This window comes from Scyliorhinus torazame, chromosome 13, assembly GCF_047496885.1.
Source record: "Scyliorhinus torazame isolate Kashiwa2021f chromosome 13, sScyTor2.1, whole genome shotgun sequence".
NCBI lineage: Eukaryota > Metazoa > Chordata > Chondrichthyes > Carcharhiniformes > Scyliorhinidae > Scyliorhinus > Scyliorhinus torazame.
In genome coordinates this window covers 29,067,680-29,091,434 of record NC_092719.1, presented here as the reverse complement: position 1 = coordinate 29,091,434, position 23,755 = coordinate 29,067,680, and the positions used below count along the sequence as shown (strand labels likewise).

At 45.5% G+C, this 23,755-nt stretch overlaps 1 protein-coding gene across 1 annotated transcript in view; it reads right to left on the bottom strand.

Moving 5' to 3' along the window:
* Positions 1-5,219: 5,219 nt before the first annotated feature.
* The window catches only part of chkb (choline kinase beta), a 50,311-nt gene continuing 31,775 nt past the window's right edge, over positions 5,220-23,755 (bottom strand). Inside the window, exons 4-11 of the mRNA XM_072471228.1 lie at positions 22,565-22,698; positions 18,681-18,785; positions 18,405-18,463; positions 16,282-16,369; positions 16,021-16,129; positions 12,095-12,201; positions 9,312-9,393; positions 5,220-7,632 (exon numbers count right to left, since the gene is read on the bottom strand). Of these exons, the coding sequence (XP_072327329.1) occupies positions 7,576-7,632; positions 9,312-9,393; positions 12,095-12,201; positions 16,021-16,129; positions 16,282-16,369; positions 18,405-18,463; positions 18,681-18,785; positions 22,565-22,698 (741 nt within the window). The 3' untranslated portion in view covers positions 5,220-7,575. The remainder of the gene's footprint in view (positions 7,633-9,311; positions 9,394-12,094; positions 12,202-16,020; positions 16,130-16,281; positions 16,370-18,404; positions 18,464-18,680; positions 18,786-22,564; positions 22,699-23,755) is intronic.

The following is a 23,755-nucleotide window of genomic DNA, read 5'->3' as shown; positions in this document are numbered from 1 at the left end:
GTTGTCGGCTGCAAAGAGACATAGATAGGATGCAGAGCTGGGCTGAGAAGTGGCAGATGGAGTTTAACCCTGAAAAGTGTGAGGTTGTCCATTTTGGAAGGACAAATATGAATGCGGAATACAGGGTTAACGCTAGAGTTCTTGGCAATGTGGAGGAGCAGAGAGATCTTGGGGTCTATGTTCATATATCTTTGAAAGTTGCCACTCAAGTGGATAGAGCTGTGAAGAAGGCCTATGGTCTGCTCGCGTTCATTAACAGAGGGATTGAATTTAAGAGCCGTGAGGTGATGATGCAGCTGTACAAAACTTTGGTAAGGCCACATTTGGAGTACTGTGTACAGTTCTGGTCGCCTCATTTTAGGAAGGATGTGGAAGCTTTGGAAAAGGTGCAAAGAAGATTTACCAGGATGTTGCCTGGAATGGAGAGTAGGTCTTACGAGGAAAGGTTGAGGGTGCTAGGCCTTTTCTCATTAGAACGGAGAAGGATGAGGGGCGACTATATAGAGGTTTATAAGATGACATGGGGAATAGATAGAGTAGACAGTCAGAGACTTTTTCCCCGGGTGGAACAAACCATTACAAGGGGACATAAATTTAAGGTGAAAGGTGGAAGATATAGGATGGATATCAGAGGTAGGTTCTTTACCCAGAGAGTAGTGGGGGCATGGAATGCACTGCCTGTGGAAGTAGTTGAGTCGGAAACATTAGGGACCTTCAAGCAGCTATTGGATAGGTACATGGATTACGGTTAAATGATATAGTGTAGATTTATTTGTTCTCAAGGGCAGCACGGTAGCATTGTGGATAGCACAATTGCTTCACAGCTCCAGGGTCCCAGGTTCGATTCCGGCTTGGGTCACTGTCTGTGCGGAGTCTGCACGTCCTCCCCGTGTCTGCGTGGGTTTCCTCCGGGTGCTCCGGTTTCCTCCCACAATCCAAAGATGTGCGGGTTAGGTGAATTGGCCAATGATAAATTGCCCTTAATGTCCAAATTGCCCTTGGTGTTGGGTGGAGGTGTTGAGTTTGGGTAGGGTGCTCTTTCCAAGAGCCGGTGCAGACTCAAAGGGCCGAATGGCCTCCTTCTGCACTGTAAATTCAATGATAATCTATGATTAATCTGGGACAAAGGTTCGGCACAACATCGTGGGCCGAAGGGCCTGTTCTGTGCTGTATTTTCTATGTTCTAAAACCTCTTTATACAACTTTGTTCCAGAGAACATGGCGTCAGTGTACGGGACGCAGAACCAGCTCCCTGCCACTGTCATCGATTTTTAAAAAGAATCTGCTCTTGGGTCAGCGCACTGTCGTCAGGTGGAGGTGGTCTGCCTCGCTGGGCTCCGGGCCTGTGCACTGCTGAGAGGTACGCACGTGCGGGACTGCCGGCATTCTGAAAGTCGGTGGCACCTGACATTTTTAAAAGCCAGTCGTGGCCATTGGGCACTTATTCCCACGATCAGGAATGCCGTGACCGATGGCACCACGACCCTCGGTACCCACCTGCGGTCACGACCCTGAGTTTGAACATAACTCCCTGAGTTTGAACATAACTGGTCTAGATAATCTGTTTCTTCCAATAGAGCATTTACACCTGATCGTATCTGCTAATCTCGTTTCTGGGAAGGGCAAGCCCTCATTTCTGGGAAGGACACAGCTACTGCTGTTGATAGGCAGATTCCTATTTGTTGCTGAGCATATTGCATTATGTCTTATTAAATCCGTTTTACTGCTTTAACTAGGAAATTAATTGCACTATATCCTTTTATTGTAGACCAAACTGTCTACAGGAGACAGCACTGTAATATTACCAAGGTTCCAGACAAGTTTCTCTGCTGACCCCAATACTTTGCTTGCATTTTCATGGTCTTACTAACTTGTTACATTAATTTTTATGGTGTGCGTATTAGCATCCCTGGGTCCCTTTGTTCATTTATTCCATTTGGTCTCTTACCTTCCAATAACATTGGTGTCACCTTTTTCTCCCTACCAAAATGAAGCATCTCTCGCTTATCTACACTGAAATTCATTTACTAATTACATTTGCGATTCTGCAAGTTTAACATCTTCCGCAGTCCCACTCAGTATTAACTATACCCCCAATTTGGTTTCTTCTCACTTACTCAAGGCCAATTTATTGATGTAAATAGTGAACAACAGTGGCCCTGATCCTTTTGACACAGCACTTCCCACCTTTTGCCAATCGGTTTTGTCACCAGCTTAATATCAATACTTCTGCATCACACCTAACTCCAAATGATCTGATCTTAATCATGAGTCTACTATGTGGTACCTTATTGAATGGTTTAAAATCTAAATGTCTGCAGCTATATTACCCGAAGTTGCTGTTACTTCTTCAAATAAACTCTTGTTCAAGCGTGACCCTCTCTATTGATATCAATGCTGCTGACTCGATGTGAGGTTTCTAGAATTTTCTCTATATGTTTCAGTATCGGCCTTTGCTATTTCTAACCTAGCTTCTGCAAAATGCAGGGATACAAATTACCTGGAACAGTAATGTTATCTAAGTTTATAATTTATTCCGTTATGTCCCACACCCCATTATACCTTGATTTCTTCTTCCACTGTCAAACGGGCCTCGTTATTCTCACTGCTAAAAAAAAAGTGAGGTGATTTCTGTCATTGCCTGTGATCTTGTGCATTCCTTCGCAAATGTATTCCTACTCGGTGGAAAATTTTCTATTCTTTGTTCATTTAATTTCACAGCTCCTGCTTGCTTTCCTAATTTTTGATTTATTTCTTACTGTCTTTGCATTCTGCTTTGCCATCTCTAGTCTAGTCCATGGACATAGGTTTCAATTTTATCCTCATCCCTCTATTCATCCAGTGTTTCATTATTGGCTGGTGTATGCTCTACATTTCACAGAACACAGTTCTCCTGAAAACGATGATCAACTTTTTTAATATTTCCCAGTCCGGTTCTCCCTCTTGTCACCCCAACCCCATCCACCTGACCAGTTTATAGTTATATCTACAGCCCTACTTGTTTTTCGGTGAGGAATTTGGTCCCTTTGCTATCGCTGTATATGGCCATTATACCATGCAATGTACAAGCAATTCAGTGTTCTAACAGCAATAAAGGTTGATTAATATCTTCAGGAAGGGAGTTGCATGTGATCAGTGGCTCTTTGCCAAGAAGCTGGGGCAGTGATGATCAACCTGACCAGAAACAAGACAATGAGGGCAATGTGCGCATTAATCCTCAGTGTATAATTCTTTACTAACAAATAAATTTAGACACAATAGCTAATTTTCATACAAGTTTAACTGAAGGTTTTCTCAATAGATCTGATGATACACAGAGGAATGAACTAACTCCGGTGGTGCCCACAGTGTAAGACTGGGCAGATTGGCCTCAACACTGCAGATCAAGAAACACCTGATGGCCCAGCTCTGCAAATAGAAGAACATGGAACTGCACAGTAGCACAGTGGTTAGCATTGTTGCTTCAAAGGTTCATCCCAGGTTTGACGGTCACTGTCTGTGTGGAGTCTGCACGTTCTCCCCGTGTCTGGGTGAGTTTCCTCCGGGTGCTCCGGTTTCCTCCCACAAGTCCCAAAAGATGTGCTGTTAGGTAATTTGGACATTCTGAATTCTCCCTCTGTGTACCCGAACAGGCGCCGGAATGTGGCGACTGGGTGATTTTCACAGTAACTTCGTTGCAGTGTTAATGTAAGCCTACTTGTGACAATAAAGATTATGAACATACACTGGATGTGAAACTGAAATATAATTCCAAGATTTAACATGATCTGATCCAGACCAGACATCCTGCCTCCTGAAATCTGTCTCAACAGTGGCGGGTGCAATGGTGGGCAGGAGGGGGTTGGGGGCCAGGACAAGGCAGTGGGAAGCTGCAAAATCAGTTGGTCGGAGTGCGTGCTCCTGCTCATCGTGGCACATTGCCATTCTCACCAGAGGCTGGTGTGAAGCGATTTTGTATCCCATTAATCTCACTGCAACTCCAATATTTCAGGGAGGGATAATCCCACAGGCTCATCATCCAACTTGGACATCACATACCTTTTCTGCAGCAATCCTCGAGTGCCGATGCACTTGACTGACTCTGCCTCCTCCTGCTGCAGGCATGTGTCCATGCAGTGGCCACCACAGTGCGAGACTCTGCCTGAACTAGACCCACCGAGTTGTGCATCTCTGCTATGGTGGAGGGTTCACTGTGATGGCTCTACAGGTGCAGTTTCTTCTCCCTCCCCAAATGTCCTGGGTCCACTGACAAGTGAAGGTACTGTTGGACAGGGCTGCTTCTTTGGGCCTTCCCCTCTTCTTGCTGGCACATGTAGGTGAGCGAGGAGTGACTTCATGAGCTGTCTTCAACATGGTGGAACACATGACCCGTATGTTTCTATGTGTTCCGTGGGTCCTTACTGATTGGTAGTTGCCTGCCAACCTCTCCATCTGCTCAGGTTGTTTCGTCAACCCCCTGCCAGCTCGGCTGCCTGTTCCTCAATTCAGGTGAGCCCCCTCCCATCTTCTCTCACTCACGTTGTGCTATAACCTTTCTTGCACAAAGAGAGAAAAGTTCAGAGCAATTGGGTTTCAGGTATTTTTCTCATGCTCCCATTCAGATAACCCATTGGATTATATGCCTTGTGACTGCAGGTTGTCCACAAAGATTCTGGGGCAATACCCTCACAGCGGTAAGCCCATGCAGATAGAAGGCTCATACTCTTAGCAGTGCTAGCTGGTGCCCTCAACGCTCAAACCTCTTTTTACTCCCCCACCAGAGAGCATCAGAACTTTCTATGTGCAAGGGTCAAGGACCTGCAGTGCCACCTTCAGTCTCAACCTGCAGACTAAATGGATTGCCTCGGGTCCATATGAAGCATCACTTCATCACATTGCAAAGCTCTTTTATGGAAGGACTGTACGGATGGTGCCTTTGCCACCGAGGCCTATGTCCCCTCTGGTATTCAGTGAGGTGAGAGTTCACTTACCCTGGCAGCGTGGATGAGGTCATTCCTTGATTGACATTGCAGGGCAGTTCTCTGGTATACTCCCTGGGTACTGCCTACTCTAGTGATGTCCACCTATGCAGAGTTGGTCACATGGCTAGACCTGGTCCTTGCATCCTTGGGGTACAGCAGTCCCTTCAAGGGGGCAGGAGACTATTTAACCCTGGTGGTGAGCATCTTCACTCAGGAACTGCCCACATCTTTTTCTGTCACAGGCACACACACAGATCACAACAGGAAGTTCCTCATTTTATTTACAAGGAAATCATGGATCAAGACACAGGCAAAATGAATCACAAACACAGACTCAAACAGATTGATTGATTGCAAATATTTCATAAATAGCAGCCAGAGTGGTAAATGTTTGATTCATTATTCTCTTCCAGTGATTATTGGTGGGTGGAATGGTCTGCCCTGTGCTCAGCTCTTTGCTTTTTGTCTGTTCCTCTAAATGCCTCTGGTATTAAAAGGATCTGGCAAAATGTCAGTGATCCGTTTCAGCTGCGGATTCAGTGACTTGGGGTGGAATTTTCCACCAGCAGGATTTTCCGCTCCCAGAGTCAATGGAATTTTGAATGGTTCACTGCATTTTCCAGCTCCAATTCCTCAATGACGGGGCTATAAAGTTCAGCCCTTACTTAGTCTCCAGCCAATAGAAAATGTAATTATATCATAATCTGTGCGAGTCAAATTTATAGCAGCCTTCTGGTTCTGCCGTAAACTTCCAATCCACCTTTTCACTCAATACTACATTGGTACGAAGGTGAGACAGATGTATGGTAAAATTGACTTTCAGCACGGTGGCGCAGTGGGTTAGCCCTGCAGCCTCACGGCGCCAAGGTCCCAGGTTAAATCCTGGCTCTGGATCACTGTCTGTGTGGAGTTTGCACATTCTCCCCGTGTCTGCGTGGGTTTCACCCCCACAACCTAAAGATGTGCAGGCTAGGTGGATTGGCCACGCTAAATTGCCCCTTAATTGGGAAAAATGAATTGGGTACTCAATTTTTTTTTATTTTTTAAATTGACTTTCAAATCAGTACCAGATTTGTTTTTTGCAGGACGGATACGGTTTTATTAGAATACAATCCCTCATTCTTGAGCCAGTCAGGCTGAGGAAGCTAAGGTTGTTCTCCTTGGGGAAGGGGTATGGTTAACAGAAGACGAGGTGGGGATGTTTAAGCTCACAAAGGTTTACATGGAAAAGTTATCTTATTCTAACGACTGAAAGGTAACAACAACCAGAGGTCATAGACTTAAGGTGATTGGTAAAGGAGCCAGAGATGACATAAGGCAAACCTTTTCACACAACGTGGTTAGGATTTGGAATGCATTGCACATCAAAAACAGTTTCAAGACAGCCTTCAAACTGAAACTGGAAAAGTACTGAGAGAAAAACTGAGAGATGGAGAAAGAGCAGAGGAATAGGATTAACTCGATTGCTCTTTGAAAGAGCTAGCCTCTCTGACAGACGAGGCAAGAGATTCCATGGACGGAATTTTCTGGCAGTTCGCACAGTGGGATCTTCCAGCCCCGCAAAAGGTGCACCATTGTTGCGGGTCTCCCAGCAGTGAGGGATGCATTCAACAGGAAATCAGAAGATTCCGTCGCTGGACAATGTCGGGCCTCCTCCGCTGTCAAGAGACACGCAGTGGGTTGCGCAGACAAGTCTTTCAAAGATAAACCATTAAATAAATAAAATCAAGTAAATATTACTGAAAGGACAGATTTGTATAACTCAGTTGTACAACGTCATTGTATATAAAAGCAAATGACTGTGGATGCTGGAATCTGAAACGAAAGAGCAAATGCTGGAAAATCTCAGCAAGTCTGGCCGCATCTGTAGGGAGAGAAAAGAGGTAACGCTTTGAGTCCGATGACTCTTTGTCAAAACTTTTCTCTCCCTACAGATGCTGCCAGACTTGCTGAGATTTACCAGCATTTTCTCTTTCGTCATTGTATATAATCTATCACATAGGGGTGCGGTTATTTATCAGCTACTGGGTAGTTATGTGTCACCAAACAGTGGAATCTGTTTTAAAATTATCTTTTGTAACCCTAGGAGGATACGAGTGATGGAGCAGTTAATCTGAGAACGGTGCAAGTGGGATTACCCATGCCCAGGCCTCAGAGACTGCCAAACAAGCTACATTGGTCATGTGTTGCCATTAATATTTCACCAGCAATCTAGGAATCTGAACACATTTTTAAGAAGCCTGTTAAACTGTACTTCTCCGCAAGTTGGGAGAGGTGTCAGCACTACAGTAACAAATTACAAAAACGTAACAGCTTCACTAAGTTCCTTGAAGAGCAGCATGGCCCAGAGTTTCCACACAGCACAGCTATAGAAAGAATATTTTCCCCATCTAGTTTAATGTATATTCATCGACCTCGATACCTGATTGAACTTTGAATCGTATACCTGTGGCTGAGACATATATAGATAACACTGATTGAGTGTGAAATGGTAGCTAACCAATCCTGTGAGAATCCAAACATGCGCTATTTTTAAAAAAGCAAAGGAAAGAATAATGGAAACATTTTAGATTCAAGTACGAGGTTTGAGAGAGTGATTCCCATCTGCAGTGAGTTAAGCGAATATTCTCTTCTGTTCAAAGTAGGCTTCCAGTCTGTATAGGGCATAATCCTGAAACACACACACAGATTTCACTTCAACTCCTCTCCTTACAGAGTGAACAAACTCAGACCGATAGCAAGTAAACATTTCTGGTGAACTATATTTACAGTTTGTCCACTATAAAACATTACCTTTGTGTGTTATGGTACCATACCGGGCCGGTTTAGCTCAGTTGGCTGGGCAGCTGATTTGTGATGCAGAGCAAGGCCAACAGCGTGGGTTCAATTCCCGTACCGCGCCCAAACCATCGCTGCCTTAAAAATATTCAGATTCTGATTCCGCTGCCTTTTCAACTCAGTTCCAAAAATCAACGACCCTCAAAGAATGTCTCCTCATCTCATTTTAAATGGGTGAACTCTTATTTTTAAAAAGCGTACTTCTAAAGAATGGAGAATATCAACTAAGTATCAGAAACCTCAGCACCTTCATCAGGAGGACAGGAAGTGGAGTAAATAATCTTTCCACTTAAAATTAAAGCACCTTAGCACCTGACTGCACTTGGCATTTAAGGAAGTGTGAGTTGGAAGACCTGTTGAGATGGTGTTGACCATGGGACACTGCAGGGTGGTGCTTTTGGGTGCCCATTAGCCCCATAGGGAGGCAAAGCAAATAGAAAAGGAGAACTGCACGCTTCTACCCAACTCCAAGCCCAATGCCACCTTAGATCCCAGCAAGTCATTCAGTCATACCAAACCACCACAGAAAAGGTCTAAGGAAATCAAACCCCAATGGACCACCTAACATTGTGCATTAGATGTGGCAAAGGGACACCCAGCCTAATTGACCGTGTCGTCCTCCTCATTAGCTACAAAACTGGCATTTACCAGACAAAATTTAGGTTCTGCTAGGACCACTCAGCTCCAGAACACATCCCAGCATTGGTCCATACACGAACGGGAGAATTGAATTCCAGGGGCGAGGTAAAAGTTACTGTCCTTGAGATCAAGGCAGCATTTGACCGAGTAAGGCATCCAGGAACCCGTAAAATTTAAGCCGATAGGAATGGAGGGAAAACTAGCTGGAGTCATATCCAACACAAACTATTGAACGGTGGTCGCCAGAGGTCTCCAAGGCAAAGGGGATAGATCCCAATGCCTGGGGTACCTCAGGAATCGGCATGTTAAAGTGAAACTTGCTGTCTCATTCTAATGTGCAGATTTGCTAAAAAGTGATCCTGCCCACAATGGGCAGGATTTATATCGCAACTTCTCAAGATCACACAAAGCGGAGTCTCCCAGATTTATTGGCCACGCCGTGCCGCGGCGAGCTAATTTTCGGGTGCAGCGTGGCCATTGGATTGCACCTAGTGTGTACTATCCACATGACAAAAGTTTTGTCAACACCTTTTAAACCCGTGACATCGACCACCTGAAAGAACAAGGGCAGCAGGTACATGCGAACATCATTACCTGCATACTCCCCTCCAATTACACACCAGCCAGACTCGAAAATACATAGTCATTCCTTCATATACACTGGGTCAAATCCACCTACCTAACAGGCTGCCGCGTAGCAGTTCAAAGAGGATGTTCACCACCACCTTGTCAACAGCACTTAGGGATAGGAAATAAATACTGGCCTTGACAGCAAAGCCCCCCCGCCCACACCATCCAGGAACACATTTTTTAAAAACACATGCACAGGGAGGCAGAACGAGAGTGATCCACACCAAAGTGATGGCAACTCACCAAGTAACCAAACTCAATGGTTGAAATCTTCGCCTGCAAAATAGCCCAGAGAGCCCACAGATAGTGAGAGGCCAGAGCATACCTTAAAAAAAAAAAGCTACATCAGTACTCCAACCAAACAAAAACACTTGCAGGTGGTCAGAAACCAGCTTTATCTAAGACATTTCAATTTACAGAAAATGAACTTGCTCCCAACATTCACCTTTTGCTGAACACAATTTGTAGCATCAACCATCCACCTACATATGCACAAGCTCTGGATCCATATGATTGGAGCGACTTAGGAAACAAGCAAAAAGCCCCCAAAACAATTTGTCAATCTCCTTAAATACAGTTTGGGGAGATTGGAAGCAAAAAAAGTGGCCAGGGCATTTGAGGGTGGTGGCAGGAGCCAAAAGGGGAGTGAGAAACCTGCAATTTTAGGTATTCCTAATGTAGGGATCACCAAGGGAGGCAAGATATTTATTCCAGCGAAAGACAAGGATATAAAGAAAAAGATACGGATAGTGCAACGGGAACATAGGACATAGGAGGGAGCGAAAAGGGAAAAGCTCAAACACTGAAACAAACAGTAGTGTTATTGTGGAAAGAGATGGGAGAAAAAAAGTCAAGAGGTGAGAAGGGAACAATTATCATAGAACAAACTGTTGCTTGTTTAATCTCCTGCAGGCATCACCTGGCCCACTGGATATCTCTAGTTCTTGCCCATATATTTCTCTGCCACTCTACCTCACTTTTATACTTTAAAAGGCTCCTCAAAAACCCTCCTCTTTGACCAAGCCTTTGGTCATTTAGATTCAATATTTCCATATGCGGCTTAATCTTTTTTAAATCTTTACTATTGTCACATTAACACTGCAATGAAGTTTCTGTGAAAAGTCCCTTGTAGCCACATTCCGGCACTTGTTTGGGTACACTGAGGGAATATTCAGAATGTCCAAATTACCCAAAAGCATGTCTTTCAGGACTTGTGGGAGGAAACCAGAGCACCGGAGGAAACCCAAGCAGACACGGGGTGAACGTGCAGACTTTGCACAGACAGTGACCCAAGCAGGATCGAGCCTGGGACCCTGGTGCTGTGAAGTAACAGTGCTAACCACTATGCTACCCATAGTGTGATACGGTTTTAGAATGCTCCCATGAAGCACCCATTTTATTACATTAAAATTGCTTGTATAAAAATAAATTAATGTTCATAGAATCATAGAATTTACAGCGCAGGAGATCATTCAACACATTGAGTCTGCACCGGCCCTTACAAAGAGCACCCTACTGAAGCCCACGTATCAACCCTATCCCCGTAAGCTCCACTTAGCATGTTTTGGACACGGAGGGCAATTTAGCGTGGCCAATCCACCTAACCCGCACATCTTTGGACTGTGGGAGGAAACTCACACAGATACGGGGAGAACGTGCAGACTCCGCACATAGAAACACAGAATTTACAGTGCAGAAGGAGGCCATTCGGCCCATCGAGTCTGCACCGGCTGTTGGAAAGAGCACCCTACCCTAGCCCACACCTCCACCCTATCCCCATAACCCAGTAACCCCACCCAACACTCAGGGCAATTTTGGACACGAAGGGCAATTTATCATGGCCAATCCACCTAACCTGCACATCTTTGGACTGTGGGAGGAAACCGGATCACCCGGAGGAAACCCACGCCCACACGGGGAGAACGTGCAGACTCGGCACAGACAGCGACCCAAGCCAGGAATCGAACCTAGGACCCTGGAGCTGTGAAGCAATTGTGCTAACCACTATGCTACACTGCTACAGACAGTGACACAGCCGGGAATCGAACCTGGGACCCTGGAGATGTGAAACAACTTGTTGATGTGAAGTATGTTCTCATCAGAACGCTGATGCCAGAAGATTGAAGTTTCAGCGCAAGCCGTCATTGCCAGCAAGTATGGTTCTAAAATTGCTGCGGTGAGAGCATATGGAAGAGAGATTAGCTTTGTATTTTCCTAGTAACTGCCGCCATAGGTATCATGGGCTCATCTGCACTACATGCTTTTATGGTTCAACAGCACATCGATGGACAGTGCGGCAAGGGCAACATACAGCAAACTCTCTACTTTAAATCCAATGTGCCTCTGTGCGAACACATGTCACAAACCCAACTATCTCAGTGTTTGAACTTCCTCCAAACCCACACCTGTCATTCTGCAAGCCAGAAATGTAACTTTTGAGTTGGTGGTAGTTTTGTGCCATGGATCAATGCCTATCAGCACATTAACATCTACCCAGGCTCAAAAGGGACTGGTTTAGCACAGGGCTAAATCACTGGCTTTGAAAGCAGACCAAGGCAGGCCAGCAGCACGGTTCAATTCCCGTACCAGCCTCCCCGAACAGGCTCCGGAATGTGGCGACTAGGGGCTTTTCACAGTAACTTCATTTGAAGCCTACTTGTGACAATCGATTTTCATTTCATTTCATTTCAAGAACCTTTACAGACAGAGAGGAGGCATCTTTAAACTCTTCGTCTGGGTTACGTTTGTTTCTACACCCCAGAGGTAAATGGGATAGGGTTGATACGTGGGCTTCAGTAGGGTGCTCTTTGTAAGGGCCGGTGCAGACTCAATGGGCTGAATGGCCTCCTGCACTGTAAATTCTATGATTCTATGAACATTAAAATTGCTTGTATAAAAATTAATGTAGTAAAAACCTGCTCAATCTTCAGGTTTCTAGCAGATAAACTTTCCTTAATCTGCATTTATACTCTATTTGTTCTTATTATTAAAATCTTCACATGATAATCCACACGGTCAGCACCCACCTGTTAATTTCAATGATCATCTCGTCCTCAATCTTTGTCTGGTCCTCATGCATAGAGTCGCCTTTGTTGCCAGAGTATTCGGAAAGGTAATGTCGGATAAAGTGAAGCTGTGGAGAAATCGGATAGAATGAAATGTTGTTTGATGAAGCAAAATGCTTTAAAAGCAATAGTGCACTTCAATTGGTGCTCCCAGAGTGCTAGCCATTGGCGATCCAAAAGGTGATTTAGAATCATACGTGGCATGATTCTATGAATGGTGCACGACGAGTGGTGCTCCCAGAGTCCTAGCCAATATCGACCCCTCAAGAGGAAATAATCAAGAAAACTGATCTGGTCGTTACCATTTTAAAAATGTATATGTTGGCTTTAAAGTGCTTTGGGATGTCGTGAGTGCATATGAATGAGAATTTTCTTTTGCTCTGGCAGGTTAAAGAATGGCCTAAACAGTGACAATGTGGGATCACGATGGTTCCTACTTCATTAATGTATTTACCCAGACAGACAAGGAGGATCAGTCAATTAGAGCAGGAGTCCCCGGAGTCAGGTGAGGGTTCTCTGAGGGGTGCAAACAGACCCAAGTCATAACACCATTGGCAGCTCAGCTGTAAAGGGGGTGGGGGGGGGGGGGGGGGAGAGAAAATGTATATATATATTTTTTTTAAAGGATAATCAGAAACAGTGTTAGGAGATTCACTAGTTCAGGGAATAGACAGGTGTTTCTGCAGCCACAGGAATGATTCAAGGAAGATATGTTGCTTGCCTATTGCCAGCTGCTGAACATTCTGGGGGAAGGTGTGAAGAGCCAGAGCTTGTGGTCCATATTTGCACCAATGACATATTTAGAAAGAGCGATGAGGTCCTTCAGGAAAATATTATGGAGACAGGAAAGAAATTAGATTAAAATGGATAAAAGCAAATTACTGCGGATGCTGGAATCTGAAACGAAAGAGAAAATTCTGGAAAATCTCAGCAGGTCTGGCAGCATCTGTAGGGAGAGAAAAGAGCTAACGCTTTGAGTTCAATGACTCTTTGTCAAAGCTAACAGACAAAGTTGGAAATATTTATACTGTGGAGTGAGAATGAAAGATGAGTCATAGCCACAGAAACCCAGGGTAATAGGGTGCTGATGGCCACAGAAACCAAGGGGAAAGAGTGCCTATGGCAGTCCCCAGAGAGAACAAAAGATGTGAAAGGCCAAACAGAGAGAAACTATCAGAGGGTGAACTGTGATAGATGTAGATGTGGGGGGAGGGGAAGCAAAGAGGAGAAAGGGCAAGGAAAGGTTGATAAGATGGGGGGTGGGGGTGTTAATATATATTGGGGGGGGGGGGTTAATATATATTAAGAAAGACAAGAATGAGAGAAATGGATAAGAAAGTTAAAATTAAATGGGATGAATACAAATGGGTCTAGGTGGGGTAGAGCTGATCATCTGAAGATGAATTCGATGTTGAGACCGGAAGGCTATTTGTAGCGTGCCTAACCGGAAGAGGAGATGTTGTTCCTGCAGTTTGCGTTGAGCTTCACTGGAACATTGCAGCAGGCCAAGGACAGACATGTGGGCATGGGAGCAGGGTCTTGTGTTAAAACAGCAAGCAACGGGAAGGTCATGGTCCTGAATGTGCACAGACCAAAATTAGATTGCTCCATTTTACTCCCAGTGCTGGTAAATAGAGAAATAAGATGGTGCAAATGCATTGGCAGGTGAGATCATGCAGGAGGAAGATTCCTGGAACAGTGGGATGGGTTTTCGCAGGAGGTGGGATCCTGACAAGCTGGTCAAGTTGCACCTCAGGACTAATATCACCACAGGGCAGTTTGCAAGTGTTGCTGGAGAAGTTTTAAAGTAGTTTGGTGGCACGGAATGGGAACCAGAGCAGAGATTCAGAACAAACACAACAAAGACTGAAAATAGAAGTCGAAAATTACTATGTAATTTTCATGGAAACAAATGGTTATAAAGTAGACAAAGGTATTTGGCCGTGCTTAATGGTTATATAGTCTAATGCGAGGTGGGGAGGCAGTGGTGGCGTAGTGGCATTGTCGCTGGACTAGTAATCCAGAGACCTAGAATCATGCTCTGGGGACCATGGTTCGAATCCCGCCATGGTAGATGGTGAAATTTGAACTCAGTAAAAATCTGGAACTAAAAGTCTAAAGGTGACCATGAAACCAGTCGATTGTCATAAAAACCCATCTGGTTCACTAATGTCCTTTAGGGAAGGTAATCTGTCATCTTTACCTGGTCTGGCCTACATGTGACTCCAGACCCACAGCAATGTGGTCGACTCTTAAATGCCCTCAGGGATGGGTAATAAATGCTGGCCCTGCCAGCGACGCCCACATCCCATGAACGAATTTTTAAAACAGATCAATGCAGATCACAGTGGCTAGCACTGCTGCCTCACAGCGTCAGGGGCCCGGGTCGGATTCCGACCTCGGTCGACTGTGTGGGGTTTGCACGTTCTCCCCACATCTACTCCGGTTTCCTCCACAGTCCAAAGATGTGGTTAGGCCATACTAAATTGCCTCTTAGTGTCAAAGGCAAGGTGGGATTACTGGAATGGGGGAGTGGTCCTAGGTGGGGTGCTCTTTCAGAGTGTCTTTGCAGACTTGATGGGCCAAATGGCCTCCTTCTGCACTGTAGGGATTCTATGATTCATAGATAGACAATTAGAAGTATGATATTGGTGCTAATGAAATGATTTCAAGAAGGGCAACAAGACCTGGACAACATTCAAGCTTGGACTGATAAGTGGCAATAACATTTGCCACACAAATGCCAGGCAGCGACCATCTTCAACAGGAGAGAATCCAACCGCTTTTCCCTTGACATCTTTGCTGAATCACCCATTATCCACATCCTTGGGGGTTAGCATTGACCATAAACTGAACTGGGCCAGCCATAAATACTGTGGCTAGAAGAGCAGGTCAACTCACCTCCAAAGGCACAAGTCAGGAGTGTGATGAAATACTCTCCACTTGCTTGAATGGGTTCAGCATCAACAACACTAAAGAGACTCAACACTAGCCAGGACAAAGCAGCCCACTTGATTGGCATTGCATCCACCAGCTTAAACAACTAGCACCAACGCACAGTGGCAATCGTGTACACCATCTACAGGATGCACTGCAGCAAGGATCCTTTGACAGTTCCTTCCAAACATGCAATGTCTGCCACCTAGAAGGACAAGACCAGCAGATTCAGCGGAACGCCACCAACTGCAGGTTCTCCTCCCCAAGTCACACACCATCCTGACTTGGAACTATCACAATTCCTTCACGGATGCTGGGTAAAAATTTTGAAATTCCCTTACTAACAGCACTGGATGTACCGACAGACATGTCCAGTGAATAAAAAAGGAATGGCAGCTCAACATTCCAGGTTACAGGGTTCACAGACAGGATTGTTGGTGGGGTTGGGGAAGTTGCAATATTGGTTAAAGAACCAATCATAGTTGTGAGAAGGATCATCAAACAAAGCCACATGGGTTGAACTGGAAAAAAGGGGCAATCAAACTGCTGGGTGTGTTCAACAACCTCCAGACAGTCAGATAGAAGAACAAGTACATAGAAACTGATGCCGGTATTTCAACTACCTTAATATTAACAGAGGTTACATCAGTGTAAGATGCATAGAGCACACAGAATTCTTAAAATGTATTCATAGAATCCAGGACAACTTTTTATCCAATACATAGCAAGTCCAATAGAGCTTATCAGAGACTAGAAATGGAGCTTTGCATTTCATCTCCAGGTACATAAGCAAGTTTCTTAATCAATACTTTTCAATGGTCTTCACAAGAGAGGGAGGCGATGCAGACACTGCAGTTAAAGAGAAGTAGGAAATATTCAGTAGCAATTTGAGAAGGAAAATATTTAGGGGTTTAGCAAAGAAACCCTCCAACCTTCCTGGAGTTCCCTACCTGCTGCTGCCGGTTGGGATATTTCTCCATACTGGCTTTGAAGAATGGCCACTGATCATAAGTGTAGTCGTACATCCACTCACAGAAATGGTTCCCAATATCAAAACCCCTGCAAACACACAAAGGAGTATCAGCATCTGGTTGAACCAGCTTCCTACCCCTCCCCCAAATGTCAATTAGGTATGTATCACCTCCCCCAGCCCATCCCTCCCCTTACCCCATGCAACTCCAAAATTATAAACTCCCAGAAATGACCATTACCTGTAGTTATAACTGCTGTACTCAAAATCAATCAGCATCAGTTTCTCTGTGGATGAGGGGTCTTGACCTGCCAAATAGAGAATGTTACCTGGAAAAAAAACTGTTCCTCATCAACAACAATAGTTGAAGGAAAGATTCAGATGAAGACAGACGGGAGGGAGGGGGTGGTATTCCATGAGAGGATGTGTGTGAGCATGACAGCAACAAGGGTGGGGGGAGCAAGTGTGGGCAGGGCCAGCAAGGGAGCGGGCCAAATGCAGGAGTGTGAACAAAGGCAAGCAAAAGCCCTGGGAAACAGCCAGCCAAAAAAGCAAGGTCAGTGCGATATATAGATCGCACAACAGTCAACTATGCAGATGATCCACTTTATCCCATATCTCAGTTAATTTAATCTACACATTATCACAGGCAAAACAGTAAATCCTCAAACCCAAAAGATCATGGTTTAGGAGACGAGGAATTTCTGAAAATGCAAGAGACTTTCACAGATATTAGATTTGACTGTCAATTGATAGTGCTTTTGAAGGGGAAAATCTCAATGCAAAGATGCTCATTTGATCTGCACCATCAAGGAGAACAATTTATTCACCCAGCACATTCTTCCAGACACAGTCAGATTTACCATCACTGCAATTTCCAACAGATGGCTCATGGGTTAACATGGGGAGGAATTTTCTCCTCCAATGGATGTGGAACCATTTTGGGGTCCTGACCCTAAAAGCGTCAGTAATTTTAGTTTTCTGATCAAGTGCAATTTTCTGAGAACAGCAAATTAAGAGGCCGCCTCAGCTTTCACTGGGTGTTGGGGCCCAGTCCAATGGAGACCAGCAGCTGTCCGGAGAGACATACAGGAGATCTGTTGAGGGCCAGACTGATGGATCCGCAGTGAGGCACTGCAGCTACCATTAGCATTTATGCACATGGTCATCAGGATTATTCACCTCCACTAATCGGCTAGCAGCAGCCTTGCTATTTGCTGCCCAAGCTAAAAGCTTGGTGTCAGATTAGCTATTCAACAACAGCCTGAAAGTAAGGAGGCTCCGACCTCCCATCATGCCTCCATCATGCACAACCCTGCTCGGTTGACCTCTGCCTTTCATGGCACTCAGGTCATCCTTTCTAACTGGCATTTAAAATACCTCAATTGTATAACCAGTGCTGCTGGACAGGTAGCAACTATACAAAAACAAATGCACTCTGAACGTTTCCAATACCTCAGTTTTTAAACACAGTTCAATGGTCTATAGAATAACTGCAGGAATATGGACAAGGGGAAGCAGTACAGTAATTCATGCATATGCCTGTTGTAGTGTCAATTTATTGCACAGCTCAAGTTCAAATACAACAGCTCCTGGCTTCTCATTCTCCGCGCTTGCATCTGAATCCTTCATAAGTAGTTTCCAAAACTAAATCAGCTCCAGCATTAAAAAGGCACAATGCAATTCACTAAATGAACAGAAAGAGATGGGACAAAACAAGGAAAATGGGAATTGCCAGGGCCTGGGATTTAATTCTATAGATTTTAGGTGGTCAGAAGCTCACACTCGTTTTCCACGTTCAGGGAGGTTGTACCACAGGTTTTGAACAAGCCTTCTTTCACCTTAAACCCCAAGCATTGTGTGCAGTATGAAAGATCTGATTCAAGGTCACAGCATCATTATCTTAGTACAAAGTGAAAACAAAACAATTTACCAAATAGATCCAGACTTGCATTTATATGGTGCAGATAGAATATCATCAGAATATCTCAATAACGTCACAGCTAAGGAATTATTTTTGAAGTTTCGTCATCTCATGAGGCCATGGCCGAACCTACACCCGTCAGTTTCACTGGTCGTCTTGCCTTCAAGCAATGCCTCAACCCTTTGAAAAGCATCACGTTCACTTTGATTGTACAAAGAGCCACCCCACCCCACCCACCACAGTTCTGGTATGAATCTATCTATTTCCAGGAGAATGTTGTCACATTTTAGCGCGGTCACTGGCAGAGAATTGAGGTTCCTTGGCCAAAGCTAGTAGAGGCACCCCACAATCCATCACACAGCAGCCACAGAAATTTGTTCCTCACCTCTGCCATTCAAAGCAAAGGCCACAAGTGTATTTATTGCACGGTTTCTCCTTACCTTCCTGAACATCATTGTGGCAAAAAACTACAGGTGACCGAGTGGCTTCTAGCAGTGACCTGGAAGAGAAAACACCAATTTGGCAAAGGACACAGATCCTAGGTGTTATAAACAGAGAAAAAGTATTTCAGAAGCAGCGTAATGTACCTCCTTTCCTTATCAACACAAAAAACAAAGCTCCTACAAATTAACAGGGCAGTTTCAATCTGCACCTCTACATTATCCTGTCTAATGATTCAACCCAAAGTGGTGATTCAATTACTACTGAATTCTTACCTTAAACTTGCCAACTCCGCTGGCAGGTTGAAACTCTTCAGCTTGTTGAACTTTTTCACATGGGTCTCTCTAGTGAATGTCAGCCCCATTATCTGTTTGAGATACCTTAAACACAAAGGATAAAGATTGATTCTTTGTGCCTTGAGAAAGAGGAGGATCAGGTCATCCAAAAGACATGCGGCGGGGTACTCCATTTAACCAGACAAGTAATAGATACAGATTTTTCTGATGGCAGTTATATTCAGAGTGTTGTGATCACAGTGCTTTTTTAAAAAAAATCAGTGTTGTTTTTTTAAAATCAATGTTTTTTTTTTTTTTTTTAAATCGGTTTTTAAAATTGTTTTTTTAAAACACACATTAAACAGAGGGAATCAAGATCAAAGTCAATTTCTCAAGTAAAAGTAAGGTGACGGGTGGTGTGGGGTTACAAAGAAGATCATTTTATGCAGAGGAAAGGTGGGGGGGGGGGGGGGGGGGATTCGTCCGGCGCCGGCCTAGCCCCTTAAGGTTGGGGCTCGGCCCCCAAAGATGCGGATCATTCCGCATCTTTGGGGCGGTGCGATGCCCGACTGATTTGCGCCGTTTTGGGCGCCAGTCGGCGGACATCGCACTGTTTCCGGAGAATTTCGCCCCAGATCATCATCTCACAGGGTCAGTGGAACAACAGAAATAATAATAATCTTTAGAGCACACGCACTATAAAACAGGAAACACCACAGTTCCCGCTCATTCTACCAGGAGATAGCTCAGAGCACAGAGCTCACAGCGTGCCACTCAGACATACACCATGTGCTGAGTGCCTCTCTAAGATAGTGCTTGGGCTGGGTCCACAGGTTAGCTGGTGAAGTACGAACCACAGCCAGAAGTTAACAGTTGTTATTGTACAGAATAATAAAACAGAGTTGTACCATCTACAACCGTGTTGGTCCGTTTGTGTATCGGAACACCCAACATGACAGGACTGTTTCCACACTAACTGTTAGAATGTGTGATCACTTCCATAAGGAACTGCGTTACTTGCAGTAACTGAAAGGAAGTAGAAAGAAAAGACACACTAGGGGAAATTTGTAAAGGAATTGAGGCAAAAGCTGGAAAATGGGATGGTACCTACAGAAAAGGATGGTGGTGCAGGTTAGGTGCAGTTCACAGGGATACCTGTAGCTCCAGAGTAGGGTGGCAGGAGGTTGGGACAGAAGGGTTCCCAGGGAAACTTGTACTTGTATAGCCTGGGCAAGGCAGGGTACACAGCAGGGGAGAGATTCTCCGACCACCCGCCGGGTCGGAGAATCGCCGGGGGGCTGGCGTGAATCCCGCCCCCGCCGGTTGCCGAATTCTCCACCACCGGATATTCGGCGGGGAATCGCGGCGCGCCGGTTGGCGGGCCACCCCCCGCGATTCTCCGGCCCGGATGGGCCGCTAAAATGCCTGTCCCTCCGGCGTAGATTAAACCACCTACCTTACCGGCGGGACAAGGCGGCGCGGGCGGGCTCCAGGGTCCTTGGGGGGGGGGGGGGGGGGGGTGGGGGGGGCGTGGGGCGATCTGGCCCCGGGGGGGTGCCCCCACGGTGGCCTGGCCCACGATCGGGGCCCACCGATCTGCGGGCGGGCCTGTGCCGTGGGGGCACACTTTCCCTTCCGCCTTCGCCATGGTCTCCACCATGGCGGAGGCGGAAGAGACTCCCTCCACTGCGCATGCGCGGGAATGCCGTCAGCGGCCGCTGACGCTCCCGCGCATGCGCCGCCCGGAGATGTCATTTCCGTGCCAGCTGGAGGGGCATCAAAGGCCTTTTCCGCCAGCTGGATTCGTCCGGCGCGGGCCTAGCCCCTTAAGGTTGGGGCTCGGCCCCCAAAGATGCGGAGCATTCCGCACCTTTGGGGCGGCGCGATGCCCGACTGATTTGCGCCGTTTTGGACGCCAGTCGGCGGACATCGCGCTGTTTCCGGAGAATTTTGCCCCAGATCATCATCTCACAGGGTCAGTGGAACAACAGAAATAATAATAATCTTTATTGTCACAAGTAGGCTTACATTAACACTGCAATGAAGTTAATGGGAAAAGCCCCTAGTCACCACATTCCGGCACTTGTTCGGGTACACAGAGGGAGAATTCAGAATGTCCAATTTACCTAACAGCACGTCTTTCAGGATTTCTGGGAGGAAACCAGAGTACCCGAAGGGAAACCCACGCAGACACAGGGAGAATGTGTAGATTCCGCACAGACAGTGACCCAAGCCAGGAAACAAACCTGGGACCCTGGTGCTGTGAAGCAACAGTGCTGACCACTGTGCTACGGTGCCGCTCTTGTTGAAAGGTTGTTGAAACCTCCAAAATCAGTGCAGCAGTGTCGAAGGAAGGGAAAGAGAAAAGTGACCCGTACCCCCATAGCAGCAAGAGGAGAAATAGATTGTGAGAACAATAGCTCTTGTAAATGCAGTTACAGCAGCATTCTGGACTAACAGGGTAGCAAAACTAGTGTCAAGATGCAATTCTTAACATCTGAGGGACAGAATTAATCCAAACTTGGAGAAGCAAGTCAGCATGACTTTGTCAAGGGGAGATCACGTCTAACAAATGTGATTGAACTTTGAGGTGACTCGGCGTGTAGATGCAGGTACTGCAGTTGATGTAGTCTACGTTGGCTTCAATAAGGCTTTTAACAATGGGAGACTGATCAAGGTGGTAACAGCCCATGGTATCGAAGGCAATTTGGATCCAAAATTGGCTTAGTGGCAGAAGGGCGTGTCGAAAGTTGTTTTTGTGACTGGAAGTCTGTGTCCAGTGGTGTAATGCAGGGATCGGTGCTGGAAAACTTGTTGTACAAATGCATTAATGGTCTAGATGGGAATGTGGATGGTATGATCAGTAAAGTTTGTAGAAGACACAAAAATTGGTGATGTGGTAAATTGCAAGGAGGAAAGCCTTAGATTCCAGGGCAATATAGGCAGACTGATCAGATAGGCAGAACAGTGGCAAATGGAATTAAATGCTGAAAAGAGCGAGGTGGTGCATTTTGGGAAGACTAACAAGGCAAGGCAATACACAACGAATGGTAGGACGCTAAGTAGAGGGCCAGAGGGACCTTAGGGTGCATATCCATGGGTCCCTGAAAGCAGTAGGGCAGGTAGATAAGAATGTTAAGAAGGCATATGGGATACATGTCTTTATTTGCCAAAACATAGAATACAAGAGCAGGGAGGTTATGATGGAGCTGTACAAAAGGTTTGTTAGGCCACAGATAGAGTACGGTGTGCAGTTCTGGTCGCCATACTATAGGAAGGATGTGATAGCACTAGAAAGGGTGCATCTGGTCACCACATTATAGGAAGGATGTGATAACACTAGAAAGGGTGCAGAGGGGATTCAGCAGGATGTTGCCTGGGCTGGAGCTTTTCAGCTATGGACAAAGGCTGGTTCGGCTGGGGTTGTCCTTAGAGCAGAGAATGCTGAGGAGGGACCTGATTTGGGTATATGAAATTATGAAGGACATAGATAGGAAATAATATTTACCCTTAATAGAGGGGTCAGTAACCAGGGGACACAGATTTAAGGAAAGGGGCAGGAGATTTAGAGGGGATTCGATGAAAAACTTGTTCACCCAGAGGCTAGTGGGAATCTGGAATGCTCTGCCTGAAAGGGTGGTGAAGGTGGAAACCTACAAAATTTAAGAAGCTTTTAGATGAGCACTTGAAATGTCATAGAATAGAAAGCTACGGATGTGTGCTAGAAAATGGGATTAGAATAGATAGCTGCTTCATGGCCGGCACAAACATGATAGGCCGAAGGGCCTTTCTATGCTGTAAAACTGACAGTGATTCGGCGACAATTCAACAGTCATCCTTGATCGCCATTCCACCTCAGCCCAAACAGGCTCTCATTATCGTACCTGTCTATGGTCTCAAACAGCCACTTGGGTTCTTTGTTGAAGGGCATGACCATTCCGTGGAATCGAGACATCTTCACAGCAATCTCTGCAGAAAAATCCGGAAATGCCAACTCTTCAGTCAACAGCCGACGGCTCTGGTCACAGAAACATTTGGAGGAGGATGCTGGTTAAACATTTGTAGCTTTTTAGCCTGTCCTTAATAAAGGAGCTTTCCTCCACAACCCAAAGTCTGACATTCCTCTGAGATGTTTGGAGTATAAACTGTAAACTGGCCTGGCTGGGGGAAGTGGGCAAATCTGGACTTCACCTCCTGGCAGACACCATTAAAAACAGACATTGGGAGCGGAGCTAATGCCACCAGACTCTGTACACTGAAGTTACTGCTGCTTCAGGATGCACATGCTTAGTTAATGATGGCATGTAACTCGATTCAGCAGAGAGAAAATCAACCTTGTGCATTTGTGCCAATTAAATGGATTATTTCATTTCACCTCCATTATCCTAAACTCAACACTAACACCAGTGACAGTCTTCTTGCCACTATTCCAAGTGCAATCAGCAGTCAACTAGGTAAAGTAATCAAATAATTGATCATTAGACTGGCTGCATGAGGGCATCTCAATCAGAAAAGCAGTATAGATGTTCTGGCTAGTACCAACACCACTGGGCTACAGGGGGTTCTGGGAGAAGTGGAAAACCTGCCAGGCTTTCACTCCAAATCACTGTCCAGTAACTGAATAGTTTACAAGTGTGGACAGGACTGACTTCCTCTTGATGCCAGAAGGTGGGTTAGCCCATAGGTCTGTAGCCCAGTAATAGTTTTCAGTCTCTTCAGGATGAGAGGAAAAAAATAAGATTGGTGGAGAAATAAAAGGGTAAACAGGATCTGGAAAGTAACTATATAGTCGCTTTACAAAATGTGGGACAAACCTCTCATCATTGCAGAGTGGGAGGATTAACAGCACTCAAGTGACAAAGATTTACATCAATTGTGCACAAATTAATCTGGACATATGGGCTAGCCCAGAAGGATCGGGTTGTAATTCATAGCAAGTAACTTGCCACCCACACTGCCAATTCCTTCCACCAGAAATACTTTCTGAGACAGGATAGGAAGCAGAGGCACAGCAACAGATGGCTTTGATCCACTATCCTGCAGAACTCTCAAACAGGTACTGACCACCATCAAGA